Source organism: Mastigoproctus giganteus, chromosome 1 (genome assembly GCF_048544385.1).
Source record: "Mastigoproctus giganteus isolate SK-2022 chromosome 1, ASM4854438v1, whole genome shotgun sequence".
Classification (NCBI taxonomy): Eukaryota; Metazoa; Arthropoda; class Arachnida; order Uropygi; family Thelyphonidae; genus Mastigoproctus; species Mastigoproctus giganteus.
This window is the reverse complement of record NC_143575.1, coordinates 252,346,534-252,359,607: the sequence shown is the minus strand read 5'-3', so window position 1 is coordinate 252,359,607 and position 13,074 is coordinate 252,346,534. Positions and strand designations below refer to the sequence as shown.

At 38.3% G+C, this 13,074-nt stretch overlaps 1 protein-coding gene across 3 annotated transcripts in view; it reads right to left on the bottom strand.

Annotated features, from left to right (window-relative positions):
• Positions 1-1,445: 1,445 nt before the first annotated feature.
• Positions 1,446-13,074, bottom strand: part of LOC150091765 (glycerophosphocholine cholinephosphodiesterase ENPP6-like) — a 108,179-nt gene continuing 96,550 nt past the window's right edge. For all 3 annotated transcript variants that reach the window (XM_090376815.1, XM_090376822.1, XM_090376830.1), the window contains one exon: positions 1,446-1,816. In XM_090376815.1, the coding sequence (XP_090232941.1) occupies positions 1,608-1,816 (209 nt within the window). In that variant the 3' untranslated portion in view covers positions 1,446-1,607. The remainder of the gene's footprint in view (positions 1,817-13,074) is intronic.

The following is a 13,074-nucleotide window of genomic DNA, read 5'->3' as shown; positions in this document are numbered from 1 at the left end:
GGACAAAGGGGTGCTCTTACGAAGAAAGGCTTAAGTTTTGCGAATTACAGTGTCTGGAAACTAGGCACCAGCGAGGTGATCTGATAGAGGTGTATAAAGTCTTGAATGGTTTGAGCATGCTCAATGCTGATGGGATTCTTCCTCTCAGAATAATCACCTGAGAGGGCATAAATTCAAATTGAGGAAAGACAGATGTAGGATAGATGTGCGGAAATTTGCCTTTAGCCAGCGGGTGGTTGGTAGGTGGAACAGACTTTCATCCCTTGTTGTGGAAGTTGATAGCCTAAATAAGTTTAAGGCTCAGCTGGACAGGTATTTCGAACGAACAGAGGGGTGAAGTGGAAGTGGTTATTTTTATTTATTTATGTTACTTTTTTTTTTTTTGGCTGATGCTGCATAAGCTTGCTTTCTTGCATCAAATGCCTCTACTAATGCTAATGCTAATGTTATTTGGTTTTTAGGAGCATTAGCAACTAAGGCCATATTGCTCCGGGATATGCGGTGGTCATTCCCTGAATGACCTTTCCGCATCCTCCGTATTTGGTGGTGACGGGCTCGAACCCCGGTCTAATCAAGAAGCGTGTGCTACGCACTGCTGCTCCTTCCCACCTGGCTACGGAGGCGCCCTTATATTAGGTGGATTTGGATAAATGTCTAGGTGCCACCAAAGACAATAATAAATGGTCACTACGGTAGAGGATTTGACACCTTTAGACTTTTACTTATGGGGTCATTCAAAGCAATCGTGTATTCCGAAGACATCACCAGTCCGGTGCAGTTGAAGGAAAGGATTGTACTGGCATTCGAAACATTAAAAACTTGAAACACACTGGAAAAGATAATCTAGTGAGAAGAGACCAGCTTTGGATGCAACAGAATGGGCAACATTTCCAACAATTCTGATACTAATAAAAGGAAATTATCAAAAGGAAATATCGTGTCTCATTTTAATCTACATATCCTATGTTAAAGTACGCACTGCACACAGTAAAAAGAAGAGTAATACTGTAGTGGTTGATATCGAGATTCGCTCAACGGTGTCTTAGTCAAGTGTACGCGTACTCAGCTAATATTTAAAGTCGATTTTCGACATATTTCGACTTATTTTTTCATGGAGAATCGGCCTCTTGTCGGTTGTACCACGAATTACGGACCACCCCTGTATATGCATATAGAAAAAGTTTTCACTCTTAGAGACCATCCAGCGAAAAAAAATCACTTTTATTGTGCTTACATATGATTTTACGCAGTCATTTCTCTCAAAAACGCCAGGTTTCATTTGGCACACTTCTGTAAGTCACAGCTTAGGAGGTTATTGGACTTTATTTCTAAAATTCCACTATTTAATTACTTTTTTTCTTCATTTTTATTTCTTTTTTCCAATTGGCGAATCCAAAAAAAAGAACAGAAATATTCATTCAAAAACTTGTTGATGAAACAAAATATAAAAGTGAAACTGTCGTTTAATTCACTGAATTTTTAAACATGCAGAATTATAAAACGATCCTTAACATTAATAAGTATACTTCTATGGTGTGCCCGACGAGAGGCACATCTTAAATTCAAACCAAGCGAGAGAAATTTTTCTCTGTAGTAACACAGTAGCATCACAGAATTGACATAATTCTAATTAACACAACTGCACACAAAAAAGAAGGAATTCGGGGGTGAAGAGAAACACCGGAATCAGTCATCATATCCTTAATTCTTTTCATGGAACCGTTATTAGGAAGTGCGTCTATGCCTAATAAGTGGCACAAGAGGTTGTAATGGTCGACATTTTCAAGGGGCTCAGACACGAAACCTTTCTTGAAGCCTGCGAAATAATTAAAGGCAATGAATTATTTAATAGAACCAATTAGATTTTAAAACGAAATTAAATAAAAAATAATAATTTTGACAACCCAAACAAGTTAATTATAAAAAGTTTTAAAAAATGTAAATGAATTAAAAATAACTGGAAATTTGGATGCAATTCAAATTTCAGTTTATTTTTCCGCAGTGATCACACAAAGTAATACGTCGCACAACGAAATCAAACATATACGCTCCTTGCAACAGTTTTACTTGGACTTAAATGTAAATTATTATTTGTATATTATACAAATAATGATTTTACATTTAAGTATCAGGTTTATTGCGAACAATGCCTAAGAAATGTCTTAACTGCGATCGGCTATGATAATGTAGCAAAGATTAATTTGATATTTATAATGCAAAACTAGTAAGTAATAAATGACTAAAATGAATAACGATTTATTACTTAGTTGCCTCGGAAAATATAAAAATTATCTTAATTAATTAAATACCGATTTCGATGCCATAGAATAACCTTTCCTGAATGTACGAGGTGTGTCAATAAAGTTCCAAGACTAGTGTTGGTGCAGTCATGTTCGATGAGTTTGAAAATAAATGGAAATAGTATGTTGTAGTTCGAACTGCCTCCAACACTTGGTGGGACAAAGATTGCCCAGTAGGCTGATGTTGCCAGTAACAACCAGTTTCGTTAGTAGCGGTAACGTTCTGCGTCGCGATTTTGCAATGGAGCAAGGAACAAATATCGAATTTTGTTTTAAACTTGGAAAATCTGCAACAGAAACATATGAAACATTCAAAACTGTTTATGGTGATGAAAAATTAAGTCGTACCAGTGTGCTTGAATGGTATAAGCGGTTCAGAGATGCGCTTCGCAATGACCCAAGAAGTGGGCATTGCGAAGTTGGAACAAGAACAAAGTTGGAAAGGTTCTGGAAATTGTGACAAGAGATCGTCCCTCAAATCATTTGACCTTCAGAATGATGAGTTGGATACAAATAAGGAGACAATTCATCAAATTCTTCATGAAGATTTAGGGAAAAGGAAGGTCCTGCAAAATTTGTGCTGCACAGCCTCACGGATGGGCAGAAGCAAAAGAGAGTGTCATAATTCGAAGACTTCTTCCAGACTGGTCAAGGCAATCGTAATTTCCTGGACTGTATTGCCATTGGAGATGAGTGCTGGTTGTCAGAGCATGCAGTGGACTTTAAAATCATCACCAAAGCTTAACACATTTGGTTTATAAAAGTCCAGGATTAAGACAATGCTGATCGTGTTTTTCAATAAACAGGCTGTGATTCACAAGGAAATTTGTATCTGAAGGGGAGAGGGAGTGAATCCTGCATTGTACGTACAGGTTCTTAAAAGACTATTGAAGCGCATTTCCTGGGTGAGGCCTCAATTTCCAGAGAAAGGCAGCTAGTTCTTGTTGTATGACAATGCCCCTTCCCATTCTGCACTTGTGAAGAGATTTCTGATGAACATGGCATTATACAGATTAACCATCCACCCTGCTCTCCCGATGAGTCTTACTCTTTCCAAAGGTGAAAACTGCCTTCAAAGGAGAGATTTCAGGATGTTAAGGACATAACAGAAAAACGTAAAGGGTGAACTGAACATCTCTTTGGACACCTTTGCTAATTATTTTCAGAAACTTTTACAATGATGTGATAAATGGATTCAATCAGGTAGAAACTTTGTTGCCACACCTCACGTATACAGGGTGTCTCAAAAATACACGGCATAACTTCAGGAATGAGTTCCTCATATGTACACAATAAAAATATTTTATATCAACGTAGTTCCGGAAATGCTTGGTTCCCGAGTTAGTTACCAGAATGTCTTATCTCCCGCAGGTGATTTACTTCATCACAAGGTACTGACAGAATCTGGTGGTTTTCCATTCCAACCATGTACTCAAATCGAGAGCAAGTGCATATGCACTTTATGTACGGTTTGGCAGACGGCAATGCTCTGGAGGCTCGTCATTTGTACCACGAAAGGTTCCCAGAATGAAGATGTCCGGACAAGAAAATGTTTGAAGATATCCATCGCCGCCTTTGTGAACATGGGACCTTTACACCTTGTGCTGCCGACAGAGGACGACCAAGATCTACGACTCCTTAAGTAGAGGAGGGGATTTTGGATGTTGTGCATGCCACTTCTGGAATCAGCACATGCAGAATAGCAGTGCAACTGGCTGTTCAACATTCGACTATTTGGAGAGTGTTGCGAGAACACCAACTGTACCCTTACCATCTACAATGGGTACAGGCCTTGTCAACAGCAGATTACCCTGCACGAGTAATGTTCTTCCAGTGGTTCTTACAGCAGTGTGGTACAACTCCTCACTTTCCTGCCTTAGTAATATTCACAGATGAAGCACAGTTCACACGAGATGGAATCCAAAACTTTCACAATCAGCATGTATGGGCCGAGGGAAACCCACATGCAATTCTTCCATCACATCACCAACAGCAGTTCAGCCTCAGCATCTGGGTGGGTGTTTTTGGTGATAAGTTATTTGGAAGTACATGGGCCGCATGTACTTCCAAACAAACTCACAAGGCAGGCGTACAGAAACTTTCTGGAAAACAACAAGCCTGATTTCTTGGACGACACGCCACTGATCATTCGTCAACAAGCACACTTCATGCACGATGGCGCTTCCGCACATTTCAGCATTTCAGCCACCTAACCAGCAATTACCTGAATCAAAGGTTTCCTGGTCGGTGGATAGGTAGAGGTGGACCAACTTAGAAGAAATCTACTTGGTTTAAATCAGACAAGCGTGGAGGCCAGGCCTCCACGCTCGTTTGATTTAAACCCAGTAGATTTATTCTTGTGGGGCCATTTAAAGTCATTGGTGTATTCGACTCTGGGTAGCTGATATGGAAACTCTTCACAATCGAATTGTGGCAGGTTGTGAGACAACACAAAACATGCCAGGAATTTGGCATCATCTTCGTGAGTCCATGAGACGTCGATGTGAGGCCTGTATTCAGGCAGAAGGTGAGCATTTTGAACAGTTACTATAAGGTGATGTGAACAGTTAAGTGTCATAGACAGACCTTCAAAACTCGGAAACCAAGCATTATATGTTGATATAAAATATTTTTATTGTCTACATATGAGGAACTCATTCCTGAAGTTATGCCGTGTATTTTTGAGACACCCTGTATATAATATAATAAACATTTAGAAAATGCACATTTGATACATAAATTATACCAAACAGCATAGCCAAGGTTATAAAAATATATGAATAATTTAAAAATATATATATAAACCAGGGTACATTATTATCTTTTCAGGAAGCCACAACTTGACCATGGTTTTTGCAAGCACAGATTAAAGTATTTCGATTGGCTAGATAATTTAGTGCAAGGGGAAAAAATTTAATAAAATACAGTAAGATCCCCTTATCCGTGGGGATAAGGGGATCTTACTGTAAGTTCTAAGACCTACCGCGGATGGCTGAAGCCATGGATACATTATAAGCGAACACCTGCTGACCCCATATATACCATGATTTTCTTGTACATACATATGTATAATAAACTTTAACTGATAAATTAAACATACAGTAAGACATTACAAACATTAAATACGGTAATAATAAGTGCAGCAGACTCTCGATTTACCGGGATTGGATTAACCAGGAGACTTCAAGATTCCAAATTTAAAAAAAAAAACAAATCAACCAGGAGTCATAAAATTCAAGTAATAACTAGAATAGTTATAAACAGATATTTTGCAAGTTGTAAATACGCAACAAGAACCGGCGTTATAAGTCGTCATTACGAGATTAGTGTACCTATTATCTTGCAACCCCCGCTGTTTTCACACCTACTGCTCAAAACAAAATGAAAAAAAAGAAAGAAAGAAAAAAAGAGAGACCAAATGTTTAGTTTGTTTTAATGCGTCGCGTTGATTTTTCTTTCGCACTGCAAAAGTACAAATTTTGTTTTGTTATTTATGTCAAGGATGTCGAAATTTTTTTTTTTTTTGTTTAGAAATCGTGAAAATGATGGGCAAATGCAAGAGTTGTGATGTCAAATTAAACAAAAACTTGAAGTTATTCAAAAGTTTGAAAACGGTGCATCCGTTAAATCTCTAAAGAACCATTATAATGTTGGTGACCAAACCATACACGACAAAGGGAAGCTATTCAATTTAAAATCGACATCATAAAAAATAAAGAGAAGCATCATATTGGACACATGAGTAGTACGTGTTAAGTTTTTTTGTTTTTTTTTCCTGTGGTTAACTGAATCAGCGGATATGGGGGCACTACCGTATATTATTCTAAATACTTTGTGCTTCCATAAACCATGGTCATGGTGTGACTTTTTAAAAAGATAATATGTATTCTGGTTTCTTATTGTTTGTTTATTTTATTTTTATTATTTATATATTTTTTATATCTTATCTATGCTATTAGATGTAATTTATGCATTGAAAATGCATTTTCTAAAAGTATTTTATTATCCCCCTCTCAGCTATTCATTTTCGTTGGTTGTATGCACAGGTGTAGCACATTGCTGCACTTGATTGTACAGTCTACAGTAGCTATGCATTTCGGAACTTCATAATAGGTTAGTTTTTGTAATCATTTTGAGATTTTTTAAAATTTTAGTTAATATAATAAACTGTAGTTAATATATATAGTTTGAATCCATATAGTCACATAGGTTAGTTTATTTTTATATTTAGTTAAGTATTTGAAAAGCTGCAGCTTTTTGAATTCGGAAAAGGCTATGGCTGTTCCGCTAGCCCTTTTACAGAGGCAGACTGGGTCAAAAATTCTTACCAGAGAAAACTTGTAGCGGCATCATACTAGTGTTTATGGCCAAAATCACATCGGCTTCCAGGTACCTATATAGCCAGGTGGGCAGGAACAGCAGTGCGTAGCACACGCTTCTTGATTAGACCGGGGTTCAAGCCCGTGACCACCAAATACGGAGGACGTGGTTGCTAATGCCCTTAAAAACCAAATAACTAACTAACACCGACTTCCATTGGTCTGCCCCACCGGGGTTTCCCCAGTAAGTCTTACGGCCAGTCCGCCCCTGCCTTGTTATCGATATTTTGGTGAGAACTTTGTAACTTTAGTTACAGTACCTTATATTTAACTTCTCTAGTGGTTTTGTCAGCAGTTTCATTTCTGTAATATTTTGGTAATTTAAATTTGTAATCTTTATACAGTTCAGATTTTACCTTAATAATGGATGCTACAAGATTCACTTACAATGCAAAGTCCAAGGACATTGTGACCCAGACAGAAATGCCTGCGGGAATTTCTGGTGTGAGTCACGAATTCGTCATTTGTATAGCCTGTGACATGTATTCTAAGGTTGATCTAGTGGACAAACCTAGCTCAACTGACGATTCTTTTCTTTGCAACCAATGTAAGGAGTATACCAATCTCAAATTAGAACTTGGTGCATTATGAGAATTTCAATCACTGAAGAAACTGAGAGCTCATCAGCGACTCTAGTATCTCATGACCTGCCAAGTAATGACCCCCTGATTCAGATTCCAGATAAAAATAGTCAACTGCATACCGCTCTGGTTGGAGGTGATCTAGTTTTATTGAGCGACTCTATTGTCAGAAAAACAGGTAATATTTTTTGTAATAAAGGTAGGTGGACCAGAACCAGGGTGTGTTTGCTGGGAGGAAGAATTGTTGATGTTACCAACAGATTGTCAGATTTTAAAGGGGCTAAAGAGAGCATTATTGTTCATGTTGAGACTAACAATATTAAAGAAACACTAGCAGTCCGTGTTTTGTCATTTTTATTGCCTGATGTTTTCCTGAAAATTTTTGGACAAGTCATTGTCGTCTCTATAAAATACTACCCAAAAGGGCAGAATATTAAAAAGTACGCTAAAGTCACCTTTCACTTTAAAAACTCGGTCAAACTTTCATTATTAGTGTTTAATTTCTTTCATTTTCTTGCAGATGCTTCTACTTTACACAATCTCTTCAGTATCCAGCAAATATCAGCCCCGATGTTGACATTTCAACTCCCCTGGTACCTCATCTCCATGTTTTTAATGTCCTGTTTAAACCTCTCACCCTGTTCTTCACTTACACTTCCAAATGTGGAAGTGTAAAAATGTACCGTAACAATCATGCTGCAGCCCAACTTCTTGAAGTTTGCAAACATATTTTCCACCATAGTCTGGTAGTCAGGATCTTTATTGTTCTCTAAAAAATTATCACCCACAGACCTGAAACTAATGCATACCTGAATTTCTCTTTTAAATTTTGTTTCTTCATTAGTATTCAAATTTAAAGTTTTCTCTAGCTATTCTAAAGAAATGTAGTGCGTGTTTTGTCATAAGCAAGTAAGCTGGTATGCATTGAATCCTTGCCGTAAGTAGGTATACCAGTATGCATCAAATCCTTTGTCATTTCTTGTATCTGAGGTAACATAAATTTTCTTTGATTTTGCCATTTCAGACCGATCCTGAATACATTTTATGGAAACACAAAAAGCCATGTATCTTCTTTGCTGAAAGGTGCATTCAACACAACCAACCATAGTAGCATGGTGGCGAACACATCTTTTTGACTGTGACATAATTCTAAATCCCTAAATTATTACTCACTTAAAAAACAAAAAAACAAATAAACTCAAAGTTGATAACAATAAAATGATGACTTCTGAATGTTTTCAACATAATGAAGGACAATGCATGTATGAGCTAGCATGCACAGCATGGGGACATATAGTGAGTGAGCAGTGCAATACAGGGGTGTATTCAGGGGTGGGCAGAGGGAGCATATGCCCCCCTTAACCAAGCATTTGAAATTAAAGAAAACGCACGCATTCTAGAAAAAAAAAACTACTCAAAACTCTGGTTGCCATGCCCCCACTTACGATGATACCTGGATATGCCACTGGTTCAGTGGAATCCTAACGATTAGGTCTTTCTTTTAAGGTAGGCAATATTTCAATTGGTAGCAGAGTTTTATTATCATTATTTATTTATTTTTTTTCAGAATGAATGATTGTGCAACATGAAAATTGTTAATCATTTAAATAGTTAAAAGTGCAAATTGTTAATCAGAAAAGAATGCCTTATCAACTTAGACAACTGTTTGTTTAATGGTCAACATCTTACTGTGGCTCCATCTATGAAGTGAATGTTGAACTATTCTTGTTTGTACTACAAAACTGGCCCGTTCTGTAAAATAAAACTATTTGGAATTTTTAAATGTTAACAACTTTGTGCACACATAGGAAGAAATAGCTTCAATTTGAGACCACTTCCAGCTCGATCGGTTAAGCCCATCATTCGCACTGATAGAGTAAAGGAAATGGCTTCCGTATTAAATATATAGATGACCTGACAATTTGTTGGATAAATATAGGACCAAGTTGACAAAATACTGTGAATTAGGTCTGAATATATATGTCTTCAATTCTGTCAAGACATGGTAGGAAGAATTATATGCTGAAAATCTTGTGGATTAACTCAAGACTTGAGGGAATCTGCAAGACTCTTGGGGGGGGGGGATTTTTATCAGTGTGGCCCTGACTTGTAGGTAGAAGGAATTTATTTTGTAGAGATGGTATTCATTTGAACAAAGGTTGTGCAAAGATTTTTGACAGTATCATTGAGGATACCTTAAGGGTTCAGTGAAACTGGTAGTTAGGGGGAGAAGGATAATATAGATCTGTGTTTATCTGATAATATGGGTAAAAGTAATGCCTGCACTCACCTCGGGAATCCTTGTTTGTTGCCACAACAGCTGATGTTGGTAAGATGTTCTGAGTATAGAACCTTTCAAATGAGCGGAATGAGAAAAATAGGGAAACAAGCCTAAATAACTTCAAGGGATGTGTCAGGGTAGTGAACTGTAGAAGAGTATTTAGTCTTAACTGTGCCTACAGCAGTATTGTTGCATTCCCATGTGCCACCAGAAGGCAAAATAAAATTTGCTGCCCTAAATGTTGAAAACTGATAAGCATTAACCAATCAGAAAACAATATCGAAAAAACTTTCGGCGCCCTCTAGAACTGCCACCCATAAGCAAAGCGTACCTCGCTTACCCACTTGCGGTGGCCCTGGCCTACAGTGTTGTCAATAAAATGACTGAATATGAACTCCTGGTTAGGACATCTAATGTTGACATAATAGGGCTAACAGAAACGTGGTGCCACTCAGTAATTGGGGATGACGAGTTCCACTATGGTATGTATAATGTATTTAGTAAAGGCGGGGAAGATAGAAGGGGTGGAGAGGTCATGCTTTTTATCAAAAGCAGCCTGACATTATATTACCATACATTATACATACCATAGTTCCACTATGGTATGTATAATGTATTTAGTAAAGGCAGGGAAGATAGAAAGGGTGGAGAGGTCATGCTTTTTATCAAAAGCAGCCTGAGCACAAAAAGAGCTTTTACTGAGTGAGAAGTTATGCCTGCCAACATAGAATCTGTTGGCAACCATGATAAAATGGAGTACCACCACCAAGGTGGAGAATATCAACCAGACCAATCCCCATCCGGAGAGGAATCTTTCAGGGACATGCCCTGAACCCATTGTTGTTCTGTCTAGCACTCAACCCACTATTCACTCTGCTCAACAACAGTAAGTATGGCTATAACCTCAAAGAAAGGAGGAAAAACCAGTACACCCTCTCCCATCTGATGTACACGGATGACATCAAGCTCTATGCGGCAACCAAGAAGCAACTCCAGCAATTACTCCGGGTCACCGAAGAATTCGGCAATGATTTCAGGATGGAATTTGATCCAGACAAATGCATGACCCACAGATTGTATCAGGAGAAATTAGCTGGCCAAAACTACCAGCTGCAGACTTGTAAAGAGATCAAAGCCAAGACAGGGAGAGAGAGACCTGAAAATACCTGGGGATGAAGCAGACTCAGCAGTTAGAGCACAAGGAAATCAAGACCTGTCTGCCTGAAAAATACCATCAGAGACTTAGAAGACTGCTCAAAGCAAAGCTGAACGGAGCAAACACAGTTAAAGCCATAAACACCTATGCAGTCCCAATGCTGATGTACTCCTTTGGTTTCATAGATTGGACTAACACTGAGCTGGAGGATATGAGAAAGACAAGGACAATGATGAGCAAGAGACACCAACACCACCCGAAGTCATCTGTGGAGAGACTGACAATAGCTAAGAAAGGAGAAAAGGGCCTGATAGACCTCATTGAGCAATATAAAACCGATAGCTAATCTGAAGGAGTACTTCCAGAAACATGCAGCAGCACTTTACCAGGCTATAAAGAAGATAGACAAGCAGTATACCCCCACTCAACCTAAGCAAGGAGTCCCTTCCCACCCAGACAGCACAATCGAAGCTAGAAAGATGGGCAAAGAAGACACTCCATGACAGACATTACAACGAACTCCATCAAGATCACATAGATAAAATTGCTTCCAATGTAGGGCTCACGAGTGGGATGCTCTTAGCATTAGCATTAGCATTAGCATTAGTAGAGGCATTTGATGCAAGAAAGCAAGCTTATGCAATCTCTTTCCTGAGTTTGAAGGATTCATGCCTGCCATCCAAGACTGGGTAATCAACAACAGAAACTATAGAAAATACATCGCCAAGGAGCCCAGAGTGTCAGATGACACATGTCGACAATACCACCTGGCCTCAGAAACGATCCAACACATCATCACAGGATGCAAGGTGATCACCCAGACGGAGTACACTTGTAGACTCGACCAGATAGCCAGGATAATACATCAGAAGCTAGTAAGGAAATACCAGTTCATCAAAGAAAGTGTACCGTATTACAAGTATGAACCCCTGGCAGTACTAGAGACCCCAACTTTCAAGCTGTACTGGGACCGTGCCATAATAATGGATAGGACAATCCTGCACAACAGACCAGACATAACCCTTTTGGACAAGAAGGAAAAGGCTACCTATCTGATTGACATAGCGGTACCCAACACTGGCAACCCCCAGAAAACCCACGAGGAAAGATCAGGAAGTGTGTGAACCTAAGACAGGAGATCAAAGAGATGTGGCATGTGCAACAAGTAACGACCATCTCGATCATTGTGTCAACCACCGGTATGGTGCCAAAGACCCTACATAACAGCCTAGCAGCAATAGGTCTCCCAGAGAACACCTACAAGGAACTCCATAAAGTAGCAATCCTGAACACCTGTAGGATAGTCAGTTCCTTGACCAACAGTAATAACATCCAGACATAAAAACCACCATGTGCACTTGGTACCAGTACCTCCAGGATGTAACCCCTGTTGCACCATACTTTAAGCAGGAGATTGTGCTGCTTCTGCTTATTTATTTATTTCTGAAAATTTTTAATCTTTTTATTGTAATTATCTTTTTGGTAATTTTATTTTTAGTTTTCGCTTGTATGCAGGTAGCAGTTGGCACTCCTTCAGCATTACTGGTTGCAGTTTTCAGCTATCTCTCGACATGGTATAATAGAGTTTTAATTTTACAAATCTTTGCAAACAAGTTGATCACAAAATGCACCTTATATCAGGGTAAAGTAATAAGACATTTATGATACAAATTCTCAAATTTTATTGATTACAGTCAGCTCTACAAAAGCATTCATTACCAAATTAAATCATCACAAGGCAGTACTTTAAATCTTGCCTGGTGGTACGCTGGGTTAGGTCAACTTATTATATATACTATTAACAAAATAATCTTTTTAATAACAAAAAAAAAGCCAAATGGCCTAGGGTATAGTAAACATTTCAGTTGACCATCTTCAAGCTCACTTGACTGCTAAATACCACAGTGTTCTTGCATTCTTTCCTTCTTGTGCTTATATGGTCAACCCAGCATATAAAACAGAATATTTATTTTGTTAGCCCTTGTGCTATTGCTTGAGCCTCGTATAAGCTGAATTTTCCTTTGTGTCGGAGGATGATATGTATTACTAAACAGAATCATGAAAGAAGAGTACAGGACACTATTTTAGATGCCCAAGCTGGTACGCACAGTGTATATGTGTGTTCTTTGAGTGGACTAGGGTTCAAGCCCGTGACTACTAAACGCGATAAATATTTGTATTGATGATTTATTGTAAACTCTACTGACTTGGTTGTCGTGTCGGAGTATAAACACAAAATTTATTTATTTTTTAAAAATAGAAATATGTTTGAATTTCAACAATCTTTCATAGTATGTGGGCTCATGAGAAACAAAACTGATTTTGAATGAAAATGTTTGGGAAACAGTACACTTGAAATAAAATTGTAGATGGAGAT